The sequence below is a fragment of the Camelus bactrianus genome, chromosome 1, assembly GCF_048773025.1.
Source record: "Camelus bactrianus isolate YW-2024 breed Bactrian camel chromosome 1, ASM4877302v1, whole genome shotgun sequence".
Classification (NCBI taxonomy): domain Eukaryota; kingdom Metazoa; phylum Chordata; class Mammalia; order Artiodactyla; family Camelidae; genus Camelus; species Camelus bactrianus.
The window spans coordinates 45,082,178-45,103,254 of record NC_133539.1 but is presented as its reverse complement, the minus strand read 5'-3'; the positions used below and the strand labels follow the sequence as shown (position 1 = coordinate 45,103,254).

At 35.5% G+C, this 21,077-nt stretch overlaps 1 protein-coding gene across 8 annotated transcripts in view; it reads left to right on the top strand.

Moving 5' to 3' along the window:
- Positions 1-21,077, top strand: part of CBLB (Cbl proto-oncogene B) — a 259,796-nt gene that overhangs the window by 173,674 nt on the left and 65,045 nt on the right. For all 8 annotated transcript variants that reach the window (XR_012506666.1, XM_074362754.1, XM_074362784.1 and 5 more), the window contains 4 exons: positions 2,963-3,084; positions 6,070-6,207; positions 10,269-10,356; positions 12,940-13,071. Coding sequence is in view for 7 of the 8 variants with exons in the window: in XM_074362754.1 (XP_074218855.1) it covers positions 2,963-3,084; positions 6,070-6,207; positions 10,269-10,356; positions 12,940-13,071 (480 nt within the window). In the remaining variant the exon portion in view is untranslated. The remainder of the gene's footprint in view (positions 1-2,962; positions 3,085-6,069; positions 6,208-10,268; positions 10,357-12,939; positions 13,072-21,077) is intronic.

The following is a 21,077-nucleotide window of genomic DNA, read 5'->3' as shown; positions in this document are numbered from 1 at the left end:
TGAATCCGTGCAGCTTTAAGCCGTTACGAGTGGGGCATTCAGCAGAGCGGGATCTGAAAGTGGGCGGGGAGCACCCTCCGGGTTGGGGTTGGACATGGAGAAGAGCAGAAGGGTTTGAAGACCGCGTTAGCGGGGTTTAGGAGGGTGAAGTTGAGAATTGCCTAGGAAACGAAAGAAGTAAGAAAGCTGGGGGTGCTAGTTTCCCTTTTTTCTCTCTCTCCTCATCCTGATACTGTGCCAGAACTTGAACAAGTGCTTGGACTCACTGGAAAGATCTTGCAGTGGCTACCTTCCCATCCCCCTTCTTTCTTCTGCCTTTAACCTTATCTTTCTCCTCTCCGGCTACTTCCGCGATGCTGGGATTGGCAAGTGCTGAAGTCCTGGCGTGGAAATACAGGGATTTTGTTTTCCTCTTCCCTCTCCCTGGGGCTGTTGCTCCCTTTTCCTTCCATCTCCCCATGACTAGAAAAGACTGGGTTGTTGAGAAATAGGACAGTAAATGGGGTGGGTGGCAGAATAAGGAGTGAGTGACTTGGGGCAGTATACTAGTGACTGTGAAATATATAGCATCCCCATGGAATAGGGAGAAAAAGAAGAGAAGGAAAGTCACCTCTTGTAGCAAGAAGTAATGGAGTATCTGGGCTGACCAGCTGAGGCCCTGGTCCCAATGTAGATTGTACGTCAATAAATGGCTATTCCTATACACAGGAGCATTTTGGGAGAACAGAGGGACTAGTCTTAATCCACTTCATTAATTTCTGTAGTCATTTGAGAATCTCCAGATAATTTTGTGTTGGTGTGTGAGAAAAGGTATCCTTCAATCTAGAAACAAATTGCAAAAAGAATCTTTCTTCAAAGGACTTTGTTTTGCCTTCCTTGAGCCATTAGTTGGCAAAATACTTTAAACACACTCACACACAAAATACAAAACTACCACGTGTTTCTGACCGTGGGTTGCATTCTCAAGAAAAACAGTGCAGAGACTTCACTACATAAATATTTCTGCAGTTAGAAACCGGCCCTCTGGATTATATACTAAGAAATGGTCGCTAAATACTGCAGCAGCTGACTCAAAACTTCAATTTCATTTTCTGTTCACTTGTGTTTGATCTGTGCATTGACTCTCTGTAAAGTTCAGCATTAAATTAAAAAAACTTGCATTAATTTCTGTGGATTTTGATGGAAGTGACCCAGATATTTTGTATTCTTTTCATCCCTGTCCTTTGTAGATGAGGAAGCAGAACAAAACAAAATTCAATGCCTGTAATAGTTATTTCTCAGTTTTTTTAAGCACTTGCTATACTCCTCCAAGTATTGTTTATGCAATTTTTTAATTATGCCTTAAGAAGAAAAGTAAAAACATGTTTTTTTTCCAAGTACATAGATAGAACCTCTCTTTACAGTGTTCTCCAGAGCTCGTTTTTGCCCAGTTAGTTATTTTAGTGTGATGAGGAAATACCCTGAAGATTTTTCTTGTTACGTCGGAAAAGGTTAAACTCTTCATCACTAAATCATTCTTTCCCTTGTTATCCTCATCTCCGGGGATATAATCCTCAAAGAGTCCTGCCTTGTAAATTTGAAACTTGCTTAACAGTAATGAGGAACAGGTCTGAAAACAAACAGAGAGCAGGAGCCCTTCACCAGTAATCATGTCTAGGATGACTCTTTCAACAGCTTTCACTTGGCAACATAAAATACCTTTTTCTTCTCTCTTATGTAGAAGATTTGAGTTAATAATCTGGCACATTAGCTAGAGCAGACCGCCAATTCCTTGGAATAAATGTAGCTTCAGCCTTAAAGATATGGCAGAGATGATTCATTCACACCCTTGAGCAAAGTTGTCTATCACCGGCTGCCTTTCTTCTCTTGCCATGGTAACTGGAGGGACGGCTAATCCCGTTAAAGAGAGAGTGATACAAACCGTGTGTGTATGTGTTTCTGTGTTTCTGTGGAAGATTTTTACAGAACTTCTAAACTGTAAACTTTTTCCACTTTTATAATTGTACAAGGGCAGACCAAATGTGAGTACAGCAGTGCCTTATCAGGGGAGACCTGGCCTTTCAGCCACGTCCCTCATTAGGAGAAGCTGTTCACCAGGAGTTGTCCCAGCCCGACCCCTGTGCTCTGACACTGTGCAGTAGTGCTGGGATCCTCTTGGTAAGCGAGAGAGAGGTGTTCCCTGTTCTCATGTAGCTTCTGGTTAATGTGTAGACCTCGCCAAATCTCTTCCCTCATGTGATAGAGCTTTTTGTTGTATAGAACAAGGTGTCCCAGTGTAGAGCAGCGAACAGAACACACACACGGAGATGAGGAACGAGGTGAGAGGTGACCCTCTTCAGTTTGGGGGATCTGAGAAGGCCTCATGGAGGCGGTGACATTTGGAGAGAGGAATCACAAGAATTCGTGGGGAAAGAATTCAGGTAGAGGGGAGTCAGCAAATGCACCAGCCCTGAGGTGAGAGAGTGCAGTCCTGTTCAGGCCAGCAACGTGGAGGCCCATGTGTCTGGAGGAGGCAGAAAGTGGGAGGGTCACAGCAGATGGGGACAGAACAGGGCCTGGGCATCAGCCCTGTCAGGTCCTCCTAGGCCATTTATACGGACTTGGGCTTTTACTTGAAGGGAGAGAGTTTGAATAGAAGAATGACGTGGTTTATGTTTCAAAACGATCACAACTGCCGTATTGGGAATAGAATTTGTAGAGAAGAGATTATGTGGTTTTCCTTTTTGCTCTCTGTGTTTTATTCCTAAGAAATCTCTCTTCTGCTTAATCATATTTCTCCCAACAAGAAAATAAGTAATTGCATGTTTGCTGTTAGGTAATAGAAGTTGACCTAAGCCAAGTAAGCGCAGACTGACTTTAAAAATGTCCAGGAGGATTTCAGTACATGTGTTAAATGATGGGTTGGCATATAATTGATAGTGTATATTCTCTAGATAATCTTCTAATATATTTATATTTTTAGCCTTGGGGCTCTATTTTGCGGAATTGGAATTTCCTAGCTGTGACACATCCGGGGTACATGGCATTTCTTACATATGATGAAGTTAAAGCTCGGCTCCAGAAATACAGCACCAAACCCGGAAGGTAAGACTTTTTGGCAGTAACATTATGTGATGTTTGTAAATATGAAAAGTCCTCTGTGGTTCATTCCTGAGTAAATCAGTAATACCCATTGGGAGAGGGGAGGGAAATAATAATAGACCAAAACAGTGCCTTTTAATTGAATTCTTTAAATTGACACATTATGCTTGTTCTGAAACTTAGTGTTCTTAAAGTGAAAGAGGATAGGATAGTATATAAGTTGATGAATTTAGAGAGTAAGTCTCAGAGTTTCAAATTGTAGTAGGATATTAGCGTATTAGCTGTTCTCAGGACACCTCTGTTTTTGTATAAAATTGTATGTGTATAGTTGAATACTTGAATATTGTGCTAATTACATAATAAATCAGTTTCATGTTCATTATTTTAGGGTATTTTTTAAGACATCCAATTTGGTTCTATGATAAACACATAATTACATATAAGTCCATATTAATGCATTTAAGGATATATAAGTGTGCTTATGCATACATGATAAACACATATAAGTACGTACACACATAAGCCCATTGTTAACAATCCAAATCAGTTTCATGTCCTTGAGAACTTCTTCCATGAGGCCTCATGCTTAATGTTGAAATTAAGTGAAACTCACAGAGCTTGGCTCTTTGATCAGCCCCTCTGGCTTTGGCTGAGAAATCATAGCTTATTAATGGCAAATCTGGGCTCAGAAAATCTGTCTCTCTGCTGATGCAAGCATTTGTGCCGTGGCAGGCGGTAATGGCAGTGCTGACCTGCACACACACGCACACACACACTCGCTCACGTTTTAGTAGGAGACACCATCCCAGTGTCCATGAGTGCACTGAAACTCATCGAGGGGTCATTTCATTTTTGGAATGAATTTGGTTGTTTTTCTTTAAGTCTACCTTTTACCTTTTAAAATCGCTTTGATTTGATTTGTAGTGCAAATGCCATTTGTCCTTTAACAAAATCTTTTCAAGTACAGTCAGTTATTGATTCCTTTCTTCTCTGCCATGATAATTTCCACCATTTTTATTTTTAAGAATTTGTATGGTATGTTTAAAAAAAGGTGTTGGGCACAGAAAACAGTGTGGCTCCTGTGGAGTCTTCGGTTTAGGCTGAGAGCTGGTTCTCACTGTAACCATGAGAGCAGGTCAGGTATTTTGCACATTGACAGTGGCTTAAGATGAGTCATTTTGTTTCATTCAGGAATCTCTCATAACCAGATTTTTTCATAATTTTTTCTCTCTCGATTGACATCAAAGTGTCTTGTCCTAGAGTCTGATTTGAGAGATGTATTATGATTGGAATCATGGAAGTCATACAGATTTAACACAGAAGTTATTCGGGACGGCATCTTGTCCAAAAAATAATAAAGAAACTGAGTCCTTTTTGTGTTCTCTTCTGCAAGATCATGGAGATAATTAATGACAATTTTGGAAGCGAAAGCCACGTCTCATCACTGTTAGAACAGTTTTCTTAAGATAGTGCCCTCTGAAAGGATGTCTTCCTTTCCTTCTCATCCTGCTCTGTGACAGTGTTTCCCCCCTCCCCCCAAGTTTTAGGTTGTTAGAGATGAAATAATTAGTCTGTGGTAAACTGTTCTAAGTAAGGTGGGATGATGGGGCAATTAAAATGTGTTTAGAAAAACCCTGAACAGTTTAAATAATTTTGATAAATATTTCTTTTGCAGAATAGATGTATTTAAGTGGTCCTTTCTCTTGGAAAGTGTTTCATTTCTTTGGCTTCCTGGTAAAGAATAGCTGGGCCTGTTCCAATGACATTTGGATTCCCCAGGTTGTACTTTATTTGGGATCCAGCTGATAGCCAGAAGTCTGTGTGGAATTACCTTGTCTGATGGTGATTAAAAATGCTAATAAGTGATGGGTTGATATTTATTTTCAAGCTCTCTAGGAGAATGTTTTTAGACCTTCTTAAAAAGTCCTTTCCAGAAGTTCTAAAACCAGTATGAAGTTCTTAAAATTTAAACATCACAACTTCCTTTCTTTAGAAACCTGGTTTTCTTCAAAGGTGAAACCACACAGCCGTACTAAATATACAGTCAATTAAATCTAATGACTGTATAGCTGTTATACATGCTAAATTATCCTGTAAGATTTTTAATAATATTTTTCAATCAAAACTAATGTATATTAAGAAATACTTATTTCTGCCACATACATATAGCAGTTAGGGTATTCAAATATAGCTGACACCTTAAGTTGGCCCACTTTTGATTTGCTTAAGGGGTTTTACCATCCAGATACTGAGATTATGGTGGCAAGATCGAGTGCAATACACTAAAAGGGGAATGGCCTAAAATGTAACAAGTAGATAGATAATTAGCTAAATTAATAAATAATAACAAGTTAAAACCAAGGCAGTGTTTTCCTATCGTTGTCATTCATTTTTATTTATATTTTAGAACTATTTTGGCTCCCTATCACAAGACTTTGAACTTGACAGGGTTAGTGGGAAGCCACAGCATGAACTTACCTAACTTGCTTTCTTATTATAGTTCAGCTCTTTGATCTTTCATTTAAAGTCGAATGGCTGGAATGCTTAAAAGAAAAGATTATTTTTAAACAAATGACTAACAACTGAAAATGTATAATTTTCAAATTTCACAGTAATATATTGAATTCTGTAGTAGAAACTGGCTCAGTTTCTGTCAGAGATGGACAAATTAATTTTTACTTATTTTATTTTTACTTTCCCAAAATGATTTATGTCACAGCTGTTTCACACCACCAGCACTTTATATAGAGCACCCCCTGATGGTGATGGCAGTCAATCATTTGAAGATTTACAACTTCCAATTCTTCATATAACTCTGGAGATATTTAAATAGAATTACTGTCATTGCTTCTTTTACAGATTAATAAATGGAGAGGAGAATGACGTAAAAATGTTTTTTATTCTTTCACTTAAGAACAATCTAACGCACATTTAGTAGTTAGCTTACATTTTGAATGTGATTAAACACAATTTTCTTATGTTTCACAGCTACATTTTCCGGTTAAGCTGCACCAGATTGGGACAGTGGGCCATCGGCTATGTAACAGGGGATGGCAACATCTTACAGACCATTCCACACAACAAGCCCTTATTTCAAGCCCTGATTGATGGCAGCCGGGAAGGATTGTGAGTATGAGAAATGGGTATCAGGGTGCTTTTTACTCAAAGATGTGGACGATAGAGACGGCTTTGTGATGGAGAGACTGGATAGTGAGGCTGATGGTCTGGCTGTTCTTTATTTCAAGACTAAGAAATGGATGGATGTTCCTTAGTTTTTATTGTTCATCTCTGAAAATAGTCATTTTAAATAACCTAATTATTTGAGGTTTTTTTTTTTTTTTTTTTTTTTAAGCATGGTCTTCACAATCCTCAAGTCTAAATATTTCCTTCCAAATATTAGAAAATACTTGGAGGGCGGACCCGGCAGAATGATGGTTCCCCACTGGTTTTGCTCCTGTGCTCCCAAACTGCACTCCTAGTCAGTGTAGGGCCTTTTAATTCTGCTCTTGGAATCATGAGCAGATTCTGACAGGCTCTGTCTTTGGGCTGTTGGTGAACTTGCAGAGGATTCTCCCTTGGCGGTTGCAGCAGACAGCTCACAAAAACAAACCACCAAAATCCATCCAGCAGCTCTTCTCTTTTTGAAAAACAGAGTTGGTTATTAAATGGGCCCAAGACTTCATTTCCATAGGAAGCGCTGTGTGGGTATTTCCCTGAATCTGGTGTCTTCCTTCCGTCCTGCCCGCCTTCCTCTTTCACTTCCTCTCTTCCTCTTTGTGATTTGGGTTTTTTTTGTTTGTTTGTCTTTTTAATTAAAGTATGCTTGATGTACAACACTGTAGGTTACAAGTATACAAGATAGTGATTCACAATTTTTAGAGGTTACTCTCCATGTATCACTCCATGTATACAATATGGGCTGTATTTCCCATGGTGCACAGTGAATCCGTGTAGCTTATTTGATACCTGATAGTTTGTCCCTATTAATCCCCTCCCCCCATGTTGCCCCTCCCCCTTTCCTCTCCCCATAGTAACCACTAGTTTGTTCTCTACATCTCTGAGTCTGTTTTCTTTCTTGTAGTCACTAGTTTGTTGTATTTTTTTAGATTCCACATAAAAGTGATACCATTGAATTTAACTATATTATAGCAAATAAATTCCAACATCATATCACCATATGAGTTTGTATATTTTACAGAGGAAGAACTTAAGACTTAAAGGTAGTTTAAAATTAAATGTAAAAGTGTATTAAGAGAGAATTCTTTAAAATGCTTGACTTCTCTTGCCTCCTGTAACCTTTAAATTGCTAGTTTTACTTTGTGTTTTGACCAGTCATGCCAGGTTTTCTTTTTTTTTCTCCTCCTTCTTCCCTCATCCCTTCCCTTCCTTTTCTCTTCATGTCTTCCTCCTTTTGTCGACATTAATAATAAATCCATATTTCAGAATTATATGTTAGTAGCTTTGTTCAGTTTATCTTAAACTGTTCTTTTTCAAACTTTAGAAATATGTTCTCTTTAGTTTTTTAAGGTTAAGAATGCCTTTTTTTCTCTGCACATAAAGTTTAGGCAGTCTGCTAGTCCCCTTCATAGTAAATACTCCTCTCGTTCATTTTTAGCCAAATGCCATTCCCTTTAGTCTTTTGTTGTAGTTCCAATGTCACTTCCTCATGCTGGCTTTTGCCATTTGCTTTGCTGAGAAACTTAAGACACATATGCTCAAACTTGCTGCAGCCTGGATTGTGATGGAAACCTAGCAGGAGAAAGTCCACCAGAGTTTGCCATGGGTAAAGAATTTAAATTTTACTGCTTCTAAAGCAATTGCAGGGGGAAGGGTATAGCTCAGTGGTAGAGTCCTGAGTTCAATCATCAGTACCTTCATTGAAAATAAGTGAATAAATAAATAAATGAGCAAACAAATAAGCAAACCTGATTACCTCACCCCACAAAATAAAAAAAAATAAAGTAATTGCAAAAATGGAAAAAAGAAAACATAATTGGGACCTATGTGAAGAGATAAAAGTTACGAGCTCTCAAGAAATAGTTACATAAGAATTATATGGCAAACTGGTACTAAATGTATATTTCTCTTTTAATTATCATAAATTTGCTATTCTCTTATTTATACCTCACCTCTAGTGCATCAGAAATTCCTATGGGTAGCTTTCTGTTCACTGTGACAGGATTTTTGTTTCGAAGAAAATGTACTTCAAAGTTTTAATTTATAAAAAGAGGACGCAAGTGGGCAAATCTGTAAATGGAGTAATTTTGATGAACCTTATTTATATTATTCTAATACCTTCCATCCATTTTACAGAAGTCAAAAAAGTAACATTATCGTATTTTAATTAGTAGTCTAGCCTCTGAACTGCTATGAAAACTAGCCATTATTATTTACATATACACACGCACGCACATGCACACACACCTTCAGAGGGGTTTAGCTAGTGGAATTTAAACTTTGATGATAGGTTACATTAAAATAATCAGATCAGATTGGATTTTTTAGATTAGAGTAAAATATTATCTTTTAGATTAAAATATTATCTTTTTAATTTTTTTCATTTTTTTTCCTTAAGATCTGTAAAAACACAGGATATCGTCTGGTCCAACTATCAGTGTCAGCTGTCCTTTCCTTATAGTTAATCTGATACTGCCCCTCCCCCTTTCCTCTCCCCACAGTAACTACTGGCTTGTTCTTTGTCACCTGATTAGGTGATAAAGAAGTGTACTTTGATAACCAGCCAAGATTCCTTATTTCTTCACTTCTGTTGAAAAGGGCTCATCAGTAGCCCCCGGGATTACTGAGGACAGTGATCACTGAATTTCCCCTTACACATTAAATAGAACCTTGTAACCTTTACTCTAGCAACCTTATTGTCAGTTTGTAACCTTTCGTTTCTAAATTCTTCCTAGAATTTCTATACTTTTGAAATTTGATGAACAAAATATGTAATAGTTGTAAAAACTGGCCATTTTAAGGTATCAAAATAAAGTTACCAAGTTTTGCTTATCACTCATTTAATATTTGTAGAATTTTATCCCACCCCCATAATGACACTGTAAATTTGTGTCATATTCAGATGTAATCAACTCCTTTTACAAAGTCTTAAGAAAAAAAACTCACTGATTTGATTCTTACCATTTGAGAATTGTATATCCTCTAAGTTAATTTTTTTCCAGTTTTTCCTTAGTAATTTTAAACACTTACTAACATATTTGTAGAATATTTAAGGATAAATCTTTTTATTACTTCACAGAATAGTATTAGTACAATTTTGCCCTTTAAAATATTTACCACTGTAGTATTATGCTCTTAATTTTTCATTCAAGCCATCTAGAATAGAAAGATATTAAACAAAATTAACCATAAATTAATGAATTGATGAAATCCAGCAATAATAGCATTTTCTTAATCTAAAGTATTTACCAACACAATAAACTTCATTTTTTAATGAATTTCTGAATGATTAAAAATTGGTTTAGCACAGCAAGACAGCCTTGTAACTTTTAGTTTTTATTTTAATTCTCTCTAACAATGGAACCTTATGTTTATGAACCACTCCATGCATGTAGCTTGATTTGGAGTAAATGAAACAGAATTGTGCCGTTTTCTAATTCTTTAAACCTGTGTGTGTGTGCACATGTGTATGGCTCGGGGTAAGTGGAAGGTGAGACAGAAAGAAAGACAATGGGAAACTGGAGAAAGAGGAACACCACCCAAGTGCTGAATAACTTTTCTGGTAAAACTGTGGGCTTCAATTCCATTTTTCTCTCCTTGTGGTACTCAGCATGGTGTAAAATGATATGTTTAAAATTAACTGTGCTTCATCTGAAAGGCATAATAATTGCAAATAAGTGTATAGAGTTTTTGGAATAGAACATGAGTGGTCAAGAAAATAAATTTTTAACTTACCTAAAGGACATACAGTAAAAGTGTTTCATTGAAAATGATTTCTTAAAGGCTGAGTCCATATTCATTATGTATCTGTCTTATTAAAATGATTCCTAGATTTTAAATGTCCTAAAAATAACTTGCTGTATTGTGGAAACAGTGATAGAATAGATTCTTGATATGTTACATTAAAAGGGAAACATCCAAATGTGTGGTTTGGATGTAGAAGAATCCAATTAAATGACCCTAAATGCAGGTAAAACTTTATGTTAATAAAATTTCTCTTTATAATCTAGCTATCTTTATCCTGATGGGAGGAGTTATAATCCTGATTTAACTGGATTATGTGAACCTACACCCCATGATCATATAAAAGTTACACAGGTAAGGACAATTTCTGGAAACTTATTTCTAATTAATAAGTACTTGTGATGCATTTGAAATAAATATTGTTCTCTACTTACAGATAAAATCATGTACAGGTGTTTAATGCAAAATATACTTGGGGAATTCTAACCATGTTTGAAAGGAAATTACATTACTTTCTCCATTTTTTTGGATAAGAATTTCTGCTGTTAGTATTCTTGCTTCCAACACAATACTGACGTTTATGTGGGGAGATAGATAAATCATAGGTAGGGAGCTAGATATGAGGAGAGAGCTATTGGTCTAGGAAACTTCAAGGAAGATTAGAATAATTATATGTATTAGTGTTTGAGGTGAATGAATAATTGAAGCCTGTTAATAATTATATTCTTATAAATCTGTTGCTGGCCACCTCATAGGTTATGAGTAGGAGTGTCACTTGGTAAAGCCCGCCTTGAGAGTGACATTCAGTAATTATCAAAATCTAAACACCTTTGACTCTAGATTCCAAGTACCTATCACTTGCATATACACACAGAGATCTGTACACCAGGATGTTCACGTTAGCATTTTCATCAGTATGAAATACTATAAAATACTATAATATTTAATCATAGGTTAAAGACCATAGTATAGGCATACTGTATTATACTGTGAAGCCTTTAATAGGAGGCAGATGGACCTACATCCTCCCATGGGAACCTCTGCGTCTTGTTACGTAAAAAAGTTATGTAGAGCTCAATTACGTAACATTTTGTTTGTAAAATTACATTAGGTAAGTTCAATTTCTATAAATAAAAAATTACCATGAATGAATATGAATGTGCTTTAAAAAAAAAATTGAAAAACACCAAACTGGTAACAATGTTTAACTGAGAGAGAACCTGAATATTTTCTGTTACGTGTAACTTAGTATTAAAATGTTTTATGATTAAATATATTTGTGTTTTATGTAATAATAAAAACCTAATAAAAGACAAATTATAGATTTGAGGGAAAACAACAAAATTTTTTGTGTTTCTAATTCCCCAGGATTTGGTCTCAGTGGCCTTGATGTTGTTATGTGAACACACTTATTGACACGTGTACCACACGTGTGTGGGGAGTTTTAAAAATTTAATATACGAAAGCCATTTTAAAATTATGTAGTGATTTTGTATTTTCTAACGTACATTGAAAGACACTCATGAGAGAGAATTCCTCATTATAAAGCCATTGTTTTAAAATTGCTTAGAAACACATACTTAGGAGTAGTATCACTCCCTTAAATTAATCCTAAGTATTTGAATAGCTTACCCCTTACGTTGCATTGAATTCTGCGTCAGTGATTTTAGCTTATTTTCATTTTTTTTATCAATGCAAATTGGTCCTTTTGGTGTCATAACCAGTATAGATACTTATCTATCATTTTAGGGACTTCAGTGGTACATGATTTATTTTGGATTACTTTAGATTTCTTTTCTATCTTGATCGATTCTCTCTTGTTTTTTCCCTTAATTTACTTAAAAGTATTTTATATAGTTACACATATATCACGATAGACAATGTGTATATGAATGTGTGGGTATATGTGTGGGTGTGCATCTGTGTTTATGTATATCCTTTTTCTCACCAAGATTGTAAGATCTTTTGGTAGATTAGGGATTAAATATTGTTATTTATTCATCCTACCCAGGGCCATGTACATGGCAGGCACTTACTAGACTAAAACATTGCCTAATTTAAACAAATTTTTATTTCTGTGATTCCTTTTCTTTATATCCTATTAAATACTGTTTTTATATTTTCTTTATATTTACCAATATATTTGTATCTTCTTTGTGGTGTAGATCTTTTTGATATTTGAACACTGAAAATTTAGCTATGCCAAAAGCTTCTAAACTAGTAAATCAAGAAAACAGATGTTTAATAAAACAGCTGTTGGTTGCTGAAGTGATTACTTTTCTTGACTGTGATAGACTGGGAAAAGAGTGTGTAAATGATAGTTAGAGATTTAACCTAGAATTTGAGGAAAACAATTTAAACTTAACTAAGCCTTAGATATTTTTTTTATTCAGTATATCTTATGCTTTGGAAATTATGTGACATAATAAATATGGACCACAGTGCCAAGCATGCAGAAAGGCCTTGCCATATGCTGCCTTTCTTCCATTCTGGAATTTTTATAGATATCTAAGAAATAAAATTAATGATCAGCCAGAATCATATATGTATTTTTTGTATAATTTGATAGTAAAATTAGATGAGTATGTGGCATTTACAAAGGAAATAGTTATTTATATTTCTTTTAAAACCTTAAATTTGTCTTTTAAATTACTCTACTGATGCAGTTGCCTTGCTGAAAGACCAGTAAAAAAGGTTAATCAGAAGTATGAAAAAGCTTATGCAATTGCTGATAAAATCTCAAAAATGTTTTAAAAAGTAACTTTGTAGACCATATTGTGATTACCAGTTTAAATCATGTCTTAAATGGCAACATAATCTGACACGATCAAGTGTGAGGAATTTACTGTAAGTCATTGTATTTAAGAAAATTCAGTGTTAACAGTTCATGCTAGAAATTCTTTAATGTTGCTTTTTTTTTCCTGATCCAAATTCCAGGAACAATATGAATTATATTGTGAAATGGGTTCCACTTTTCAGCTCTGTAAAATTTGTGCTGAGAACGACAAAGATGTCAAGATTGAGCCTTGTGGGCATTTGATGTGCACCTCTTGCCTTACAGCCTGGCAGGTATGATCAAGGTTTAATTAGCAACATTGATGTCTTCCTTATGTTCCCTATGGATAGTTCTCCTTTCAGTTTTCTCCATCTTAATGATTCGGGAAATAACACTGATAAGTGCTTTGTTTGAATGGTAGTTAAAAAAAAAATCTCATTGTTTGAGTCTTGCATTTATATAATTTGACTTCTTTGCTGTTTTTATATTTTGTTTCCATTGTTTTAAATTATAACTTAATTTTGTGATATTAATCATAAGTAGTTCTACTTCTGTAACACTGTGGATTTCAAAATGTGACTTATCAATATTGCCAGCTGACCATATTTGTATTATTTATTGTAGTTCAGGTTCTATTTATAGCAGGTCAGATTCTCAAGCAAAGTGTGAACCACAGTAGGTAAATCTTAACGTTGTTGTTTCAGCACCCCTCTTCTTCTGAGAAGGTGTGACTCCTGTCACACATGTCCACAATTGCTCTGCAAGGTGAAAATAGGAGAATCAGACAGAAAAAGGTCCCCCAGATAGATACAGTTCCCATAGAAATAGGCATTACATTTTCCAGTTTACAGAAGCAGAGTCTGAAACAAGCTGCCTTCCCCTCTGCAGTTGGACATTCAATAAATATAAATTGATTTGATGTGTTACAATAAGACCTGGAGAATAATTGGTTTCTCCAAGGGCTTTTTTAATATTTCTTTATCTGTAATAAAGGTTGAAGGTTTTAAGATGGAGCTTCAGACAGATTTCCAGTTTTGAGTATTTGGAGGTCTCACAGAACGTTTTGCTCAGGCTGTTTGTTAACTGTTGTAGTTCATACAGTCAATACTGAAGTCATTGTTGTTGATGGGATTTAGAAAGTTAATAATTAAAATTTTAAGCCTTTAAAAGAAAAATTTGCAATTGAGTGTATTATCAGTCCTACCCTATTCCTGAAGCTTCTCTCCAACCCAGAACCTGTGTGTAGCCTGAGGGGGGATGGCCTCAGAGGATGAGGAAGGGGCCATGCAGACTCAGAGGAGCACTGATGTTTGTTAAGCTCATTACTTGGTAACAAAATACGGTGATTTTCACATTTTCACAACTTTATAAAAAGGGCCTCCTTCTTCCTTTGGGGAGATTTTAAAAAATGGATGAAAAAAAAGGGGAAGAACTGGAAAATGAATTACAGTTGATTTACATTTTCAAAGCTATTTCTGAACTCCCACACATCTTTGCTACATTGATAAAAACTGTCCAACATCCCTACACTTCTCTCTCTCAATATGCATGTGACTTATGTCTTAAGATTTTCCTTGTTACCCTTGTACTAATTTCCCTTTATCCCCTCCTGATGTTTGTGAATTTTGTGTCATATAGCAGGATGTTGGAGGAAGAAGGATCTAGCGAGAGGTTGGAGGAAGAAGGATGCTCAGTGTGGCATCAGCAAACTCAACATAAATTCACTTGATTGCTATTTAAGTTAACAATAATAGTTCTGCAGACGTAGCAATGTCTTTTTATAAATGAGTTTCAATACATTTAGTTACACTGGTAGAAGACAAAGCTGTCAATTGGCAAGTGAGTTTCAAATGTATCAGTAGAAAGTATTAGATGTTACTGAGTCAGTGTCCAGCTGACTGGGATGGGGCAACTTTAGGATGATCTGCCTTAACCTGAAAGCAATTAAGTATTTCAGGGTAAATACTAAACTGACAGAGGCCAAATGTGTTTGTCATCCCTTTGGATTGACTTACGCCTTCAGTGTGGTAGTATGGTTCTCACAGTTAAGAAGAAACTAAAATCTCTGCTATTCTCCCTAAAGAAAACCAGACTTTGAGGCCAGAACAGTCTCCCAGGACTCTACCTCCCTGCATGGCCCTTGTATTTCAGCCCCTTCTCTTGATGCATCGGTCCTGGAGCGTCCAAACACATACATACTGCAGAACTTAGCATCTTTAACCTGAAACTTACCTAATATTTGGAAGTTAAATTGGTTAAAAGTCCCTTCATTTGACAGAAACCTTGGATTAGTAAAGGTTATTGTTTAAAGTGGTGTATAAAATAGCTGTTTACCGTGTGGCTCATAATGAGTAAAAGAGTAGGGCTGAATCTAAAACAAAAGATTTACTTATTTTACAAAGTTCTGTATACTTGTTAAATGAAATTTATTTTTTAAAACTTCAGGCCAGTGCTGTATATTTTATTTTGTATGTTTGTGAACTATTTGCAATAGGCGTGTTACTGCAAAAGGCACACTCAGTTGTCAGGGCTGTTACTAATCCTTTGCCCTCTACATCACAACTTTTCTGTGTATTACTCTGCCTCTTCCAGATGGTGTAGTTCCTCTTGCCAGTTGCAAATCAGTTTCTTGATTCACTTCATGATTTTTCATATTTGTCTCATGGTCTAATACGAAGATACGTCCAGTCATATTTGCAAATTGTTAACATTTGCAATTTCCTTTTTTTGCTCTGAGGTACTTCTTAGTTTTACTTTCAGAGGTTGAGGAAGTGCATAAATTGCCAAGCACTAAAAACTATCTCTGAGTAAAATTTTAGGAAACATTATATGTAAAGGTAGTAATAAAATAGTATTTTACTAAGTAAAGTAGTAAGAAAAAAAAAAGACAAATTCAGAAGTACTTGGAAGGTTGAAATAATATTCAAATTAAATCCCTAGATGTCACTAGAGAATAATGTCAGTATCCTAATATTATCATTGAATTTTGCATGTAGGTTAATGAAAAATATGTAAAGGCATCAGCATTTAAAAAGTTCTTCCAACACTAGACAGTTCATGGTTAATAAATATTCTCCTGATACATTTTGTATATGTCCCTGTAAGCTTTTACCTCCTTGTATTTGTATTGTAAACATTTCCATACATATTTACCTGTTTCTCCTCTCAGATGTGGATTGCTTTACCTATTTGAGAATTTCTCTCCCCTAGCATGCTACCTACACGTGGGTTAGTTACTCAGTAAATACCCGTAGACTCCATGCGAGATAACGTAAAGGAAAGAGAATAATGGACGAAGACTACAACAGATAAAAAGACACTGATACTGTAGATCAGTTGGGAAAGGGTCTTGTAATGTCTCAGTTCTGTCTTATTTCTCCTCTGAAAAGGATCTGTGATCTTTTCAAAGACCTTTCCTCTTGTTCAAGATCTGAGGAGTCCTAAGAGTTTTAAACCTTAGATCCATTTGTTCCATTCAGTAGCTACCGGATGATTCCATTCAGTAGCTACCGGATGATTCCCTTCAACTTTTCACATTTTGATTTTTGCACTTTTTTTTTTTTGGCTGGCAGTATTACTAGCATGAGTGATCTCTGGTTCAAGTTTTCTCTACCCTATTGTTAGGCCAAGGTTTGAGAATTTCAGAGTGATATTCCACAGTCTCTGTATCTCAATAGGATTTGAGTGATGAAGGAAGTTCACACTTTTGAACATTTCCATTCTTGGATAACCTGAGCATTTCTACATTTCCATATGGATTCCAGAAGGGCTAGTTCCTGCCAGCCAGTCTGTTTTGGCAGTTTTCATATTGCTGTATGAAGAGCAGTGTTTGACAATCATTTAAACACATAATTGCAAAATGCCCCTATTATTTAATAAAAATAAAAATTTTATAAAGTTAATCCAATTAAAACACAGTTGACAAACATTGACTGTACTTAAAACCTCACATCATAGCCTCAGTGGACTCACTGGACTTAACCTACTTGATGGTGACTCTGAGGGGAAAAAGAAAATATGGAGCATTTTTATAGTTTTGCAATATTTTGTCAAACATTGTATCTAAACTCACAGATGTAAAAAATGTGTGATTATTAAGTCTCTGGATATGAGTGACGTTTGTCTTTTTCAACTGTTTCCTTATTCAAAATGGTAAAAGGCTAGATGGAGTCTGTTTTCTGACTTTAAAACCAGTGTTTTTATTTTATAGGCTTGTTGGTTTTTTCTATCAGAGAAAAAGTTAAGTTTTGAAATTTAATTGTGCACTGGGATAATTTGGTTTCCATTAACTGGCTCAGTAGAAGCTGACATAGAATTTTTCATCCATCATTCTCCAAGATCTCAAATCCCATTCATTTATTCAGGAAAACACTCTGAGCAGCTTCTGTGGCTCAGGTTCTATACTAATCTCTGAGATAAGAATACTGAGACACTCTCTATCCTTGAGAAGTTAAAATTAAATCTGAAAATTTTATAGACGGACATGATATTAATAATCACTTGAAATGAATATCTTGTTATCCTTCAAATTTAATTATGGATGCAAGACATTTGCTACTTTCTACTGCTTTGGTTGGGCATGCTGCTATGAAAAGGATCTGAAAGGCTGCGTGGCTGCCAAGAAGCTCTGATAAATCAGTCAGAGTCCAATAGGAAATATTAAACCCTGACCATAAAACATTATGTGTTCAGCCATTGTGCATTTTTAGTAAGTCATCCTTCACCAGCTTTTCCTTCCATTTGATGCTCTACTTTGGTTTAATTGAAATTCAGTGGAGACTTAAATTTTATGTAATTAACGGAAACCCTAAGAAATGCACAGGAGCGATGTCAGTTGTTACAGGCTGCAAGTGGTTACTCTTTAATTGCTGTCATAATGGCCCATTAGTCATGCCTCCAAAGAGGTGTCAGATACTTTTTTTCCCCTTCTGAAACATCTGTGTTATTTAATAAATTGAATAAGCAAGCCTGGGTTTGCACAGAATACTAAATAAGTTGGGTAGTCACCTCCCTAGAGGCATTCTTTGAAACAGCATCACTCAGGGTGCGGCATTTCTATTCTGCCCTTAGCAATGGAACTTGGAGAGTTTCTTTCACTGCCACACATTTTCCCAAACATTTCTCTTTACCCTGAACTCCTCCATGTTTGTTAGTTTGTTTTCTTTCTTTCCTTTTTTTTTTTTTTTTTTTTTTTTTGATAATAGCATACATACTATGCAGCAGTGATGTTGCAGGGTTACCACATAAGTTGTAAAATAAGGAATTGTTTTCTTTCTATTTTTCTTTCCAGGAAGCTAGAAAATGGCTTCTGAGCTCGTGAATGGCCCAGTCTCTGAACTGTGTTCCTTACATCTTCCTTCCAAAATAAAAATGGATACACATATGTTAGTTGAATATGTAGCCTTCTTTTGAATTACTGCCAAGGCCTTTAATTCAACTAAAAGTAAATTTAATGTTTTTCCTCTGACTATTCCTCCTGCATATTTTTTTTTTCAAAATAAAGATACTGGAGTATTCAAAATAGTAATCCACAAAAAAAGTCATTAGATGAAAATTAATAAGGTCTGATTGTCATATGACATATGATTAAAAAAATTTATAGATGTCCCATGTTTAGATAGCCTTGTTGGGGGAAAAATGGTGTAATAAGAGAGATGAGAAGCCAGCTCAAAGGATTCTCATACAAGGCACTAAGAATCCTTTAATATCTCTTCCATCAAAAGCAAACAGCTTTCAAATTTATAGCCTCAGTGAAACTTTGTAACTTTAGTACTACAAATAAAAAAATAACATTTGCCTTTAAGAATGTTATAGATTAGTGCTTGTCCTTGATTATATGTTATGTCTTTTTGTATAAATGTGCTAGAATGTTAGAGCTCCTCTTTCATTTTGACAGTCACGTAATGGCTATGGAATGTATTCCTTCGTTCTTGAGACTATTTTGATAATAATTATACCAACTGGAATTTGCTTGGCACTTTGGAAAGTTTTGAGTTAATTTATCTCACTTTATCTTTAAGATGTCCCTAAAATGTACATTCTCTCATTATGCCTTACAAATAAGAAGAAATGGCTTTTCCATTGTCACCCAGCTGTAATTGGTAGGCCTAGGATTCAGTCCAAGTTTCCTGGTTCAGAATGTCAGTGCTTCTTTCCTGAGTCACTGTTTTCATGGGCCTCCCAGATTAAAACTAAGTCTAGAGTCATCAATGTCTTCTTCCCTTACCCATCATAAAAAAGCACCAAAACCAAAGAGCTGTCCCACTCTGTTATTTATTCTGTGATCACTAGTAACTATCCTTGTTCATTCCCTTTTAACAAGAAGTTATTGAGTTTCTGTGGGATATATTGTGCTCTGAAAATGTTTAGTGGGAACCCAAGCTATTCTCAGTACATGTATCATGTATGTATGCATCTATCCAGTTATTTATTTATTTATAATTATTCCATGTTTAAAAAAAGAGACGTATGGTAACTTCAAATCTATGTGAAGTATAGCAAGGAAATATACATTAGAAGTTACCGATAGGGAAAACACACACACACACACACAGTAAAAATATAAAATGCACTCCAAAATGAGATTCATGAAGTCCTATGTACTCTCTAGGGCCCTCCATTTATATTATATATGTGAGCAGACAAGTGATTGACCTTAAAGTATGCCTTCAAATAATTGATCGCCCTGAGAGCAAGCAGATAAATTGTACTGTGATGTTTATCTTTAAAAATTGAAAGAAAGTAATTTAGGAAGTAATATCTTTCTGAACGACATTGAAACAGAAAGAATATGGAAGGTGACTGATGGTGATGATGATGAGATGATACTGACAATATTTATTTAGACTTTTACGTAGCACGTTATTGGGGAATTGAAATTTCGGGGGAAGTTAATTTTTTCCCAGTTTTTCTGTCAGTGTTAATTTGTTTTCAGGTTATCGTATATCTAAACATAAATATAACTTACAGTATTTATGGTTGACAAATGAGTCTGAATAATTTTAGCTTGAGCGTATTACATAGTTAAGTTTTAGGTGAATGTAGTGCTTGCTGATAACTTTTCTGTATCCTTTGGTTTGAAAGGATTTATTTGAGGAAGTAAAATCTGTTGAGTGAATTAGAATAGACGGAGTCTGATTTCTTCCTCTTCCCTTTCTCAGAGCGTGAATAAGTTGGGGACTAGAAAAGAAGCTATTTATCGGTCCTTCTCCATTTACATATTCTCTGTGAGCTTGTATTAAGTATATGTTGACAGAAACATTATACGAATTACTGAGGCACAATCCGAGGCGTTATATGTCTATTAAAGGCATTCTTCATGTGTTTAATCAACCATCTGGGGTGGAGTACCAAAATACACCAATATTTGAGAATTTAAGTACCAAACTTGAGAATACGGTCAAACTTAATTTGCATATGACAGTAGTCAGAGAAAGAGGCAGGTGAGGTCATATTAGAGGAGGCACATTGTGATCTAAGTTTGCAAATCAAAATGGATGTACCTTGCTGCTTTGATTTTGATCCTAGTAAATAATGTACACTCTCAACAAAGATAAAGCTGAACAGAAAATATCTTCTGTGACATATACTCATAAAGCAGCTATTCTGACTCACATCAGTAATTTGAATAGTATTAAACTTTCAGGTAGAAGAGATGGAGGAGAACCTAAATTCGGTTTTAGACTGTCTTTTTCTTGTATCATCAAGATGCTAGTATTGCCTTTCACCTCCTCCCCTTTCCAGATTCAGTCTTTTCAGTTACCCTTTATCAGGAAGTAGATCACATAAATCTGGAAGTCATCCTTAACCAAACAACATGCAGATTGACCTTGAAGGGTCTAAGAAAGCCTTGGCAGGCGAGTATAGTGGCTTACACATCCTAGGCAGAGTACTCAAAAATAATTAATGTCATGTTTAAGTATTTAGTTTGAGTGGATTAATTTTAGTTAGGATAACTGTATTGTAGTTAAGTCTTAAAAGATTTTCTGTTTCTAGGTACACGTACTAATACATTCACAGAGGAATTTATGTAAAGTGTAGGATGTGCTTCAGAATTATCCATGGGTGGAGAGAGCAAGTGAAGGTATACAGGAAACAAGATTGTTGTGAATTGATGACTGTTGGAGTTGGGAGATACATACATACAGAATTTACTACACTTTTCTCTCTTCTTTGGTGTATCTTTGAAATTCTCTGTAATAATTTTTTTTAAAGATGTAAATGAATGAAGTGTCTACTTGGGACCTAGAGTATGGCTTTCCATCCTTCATGCATTAAAGACAGAGGGAACATGTGTTCA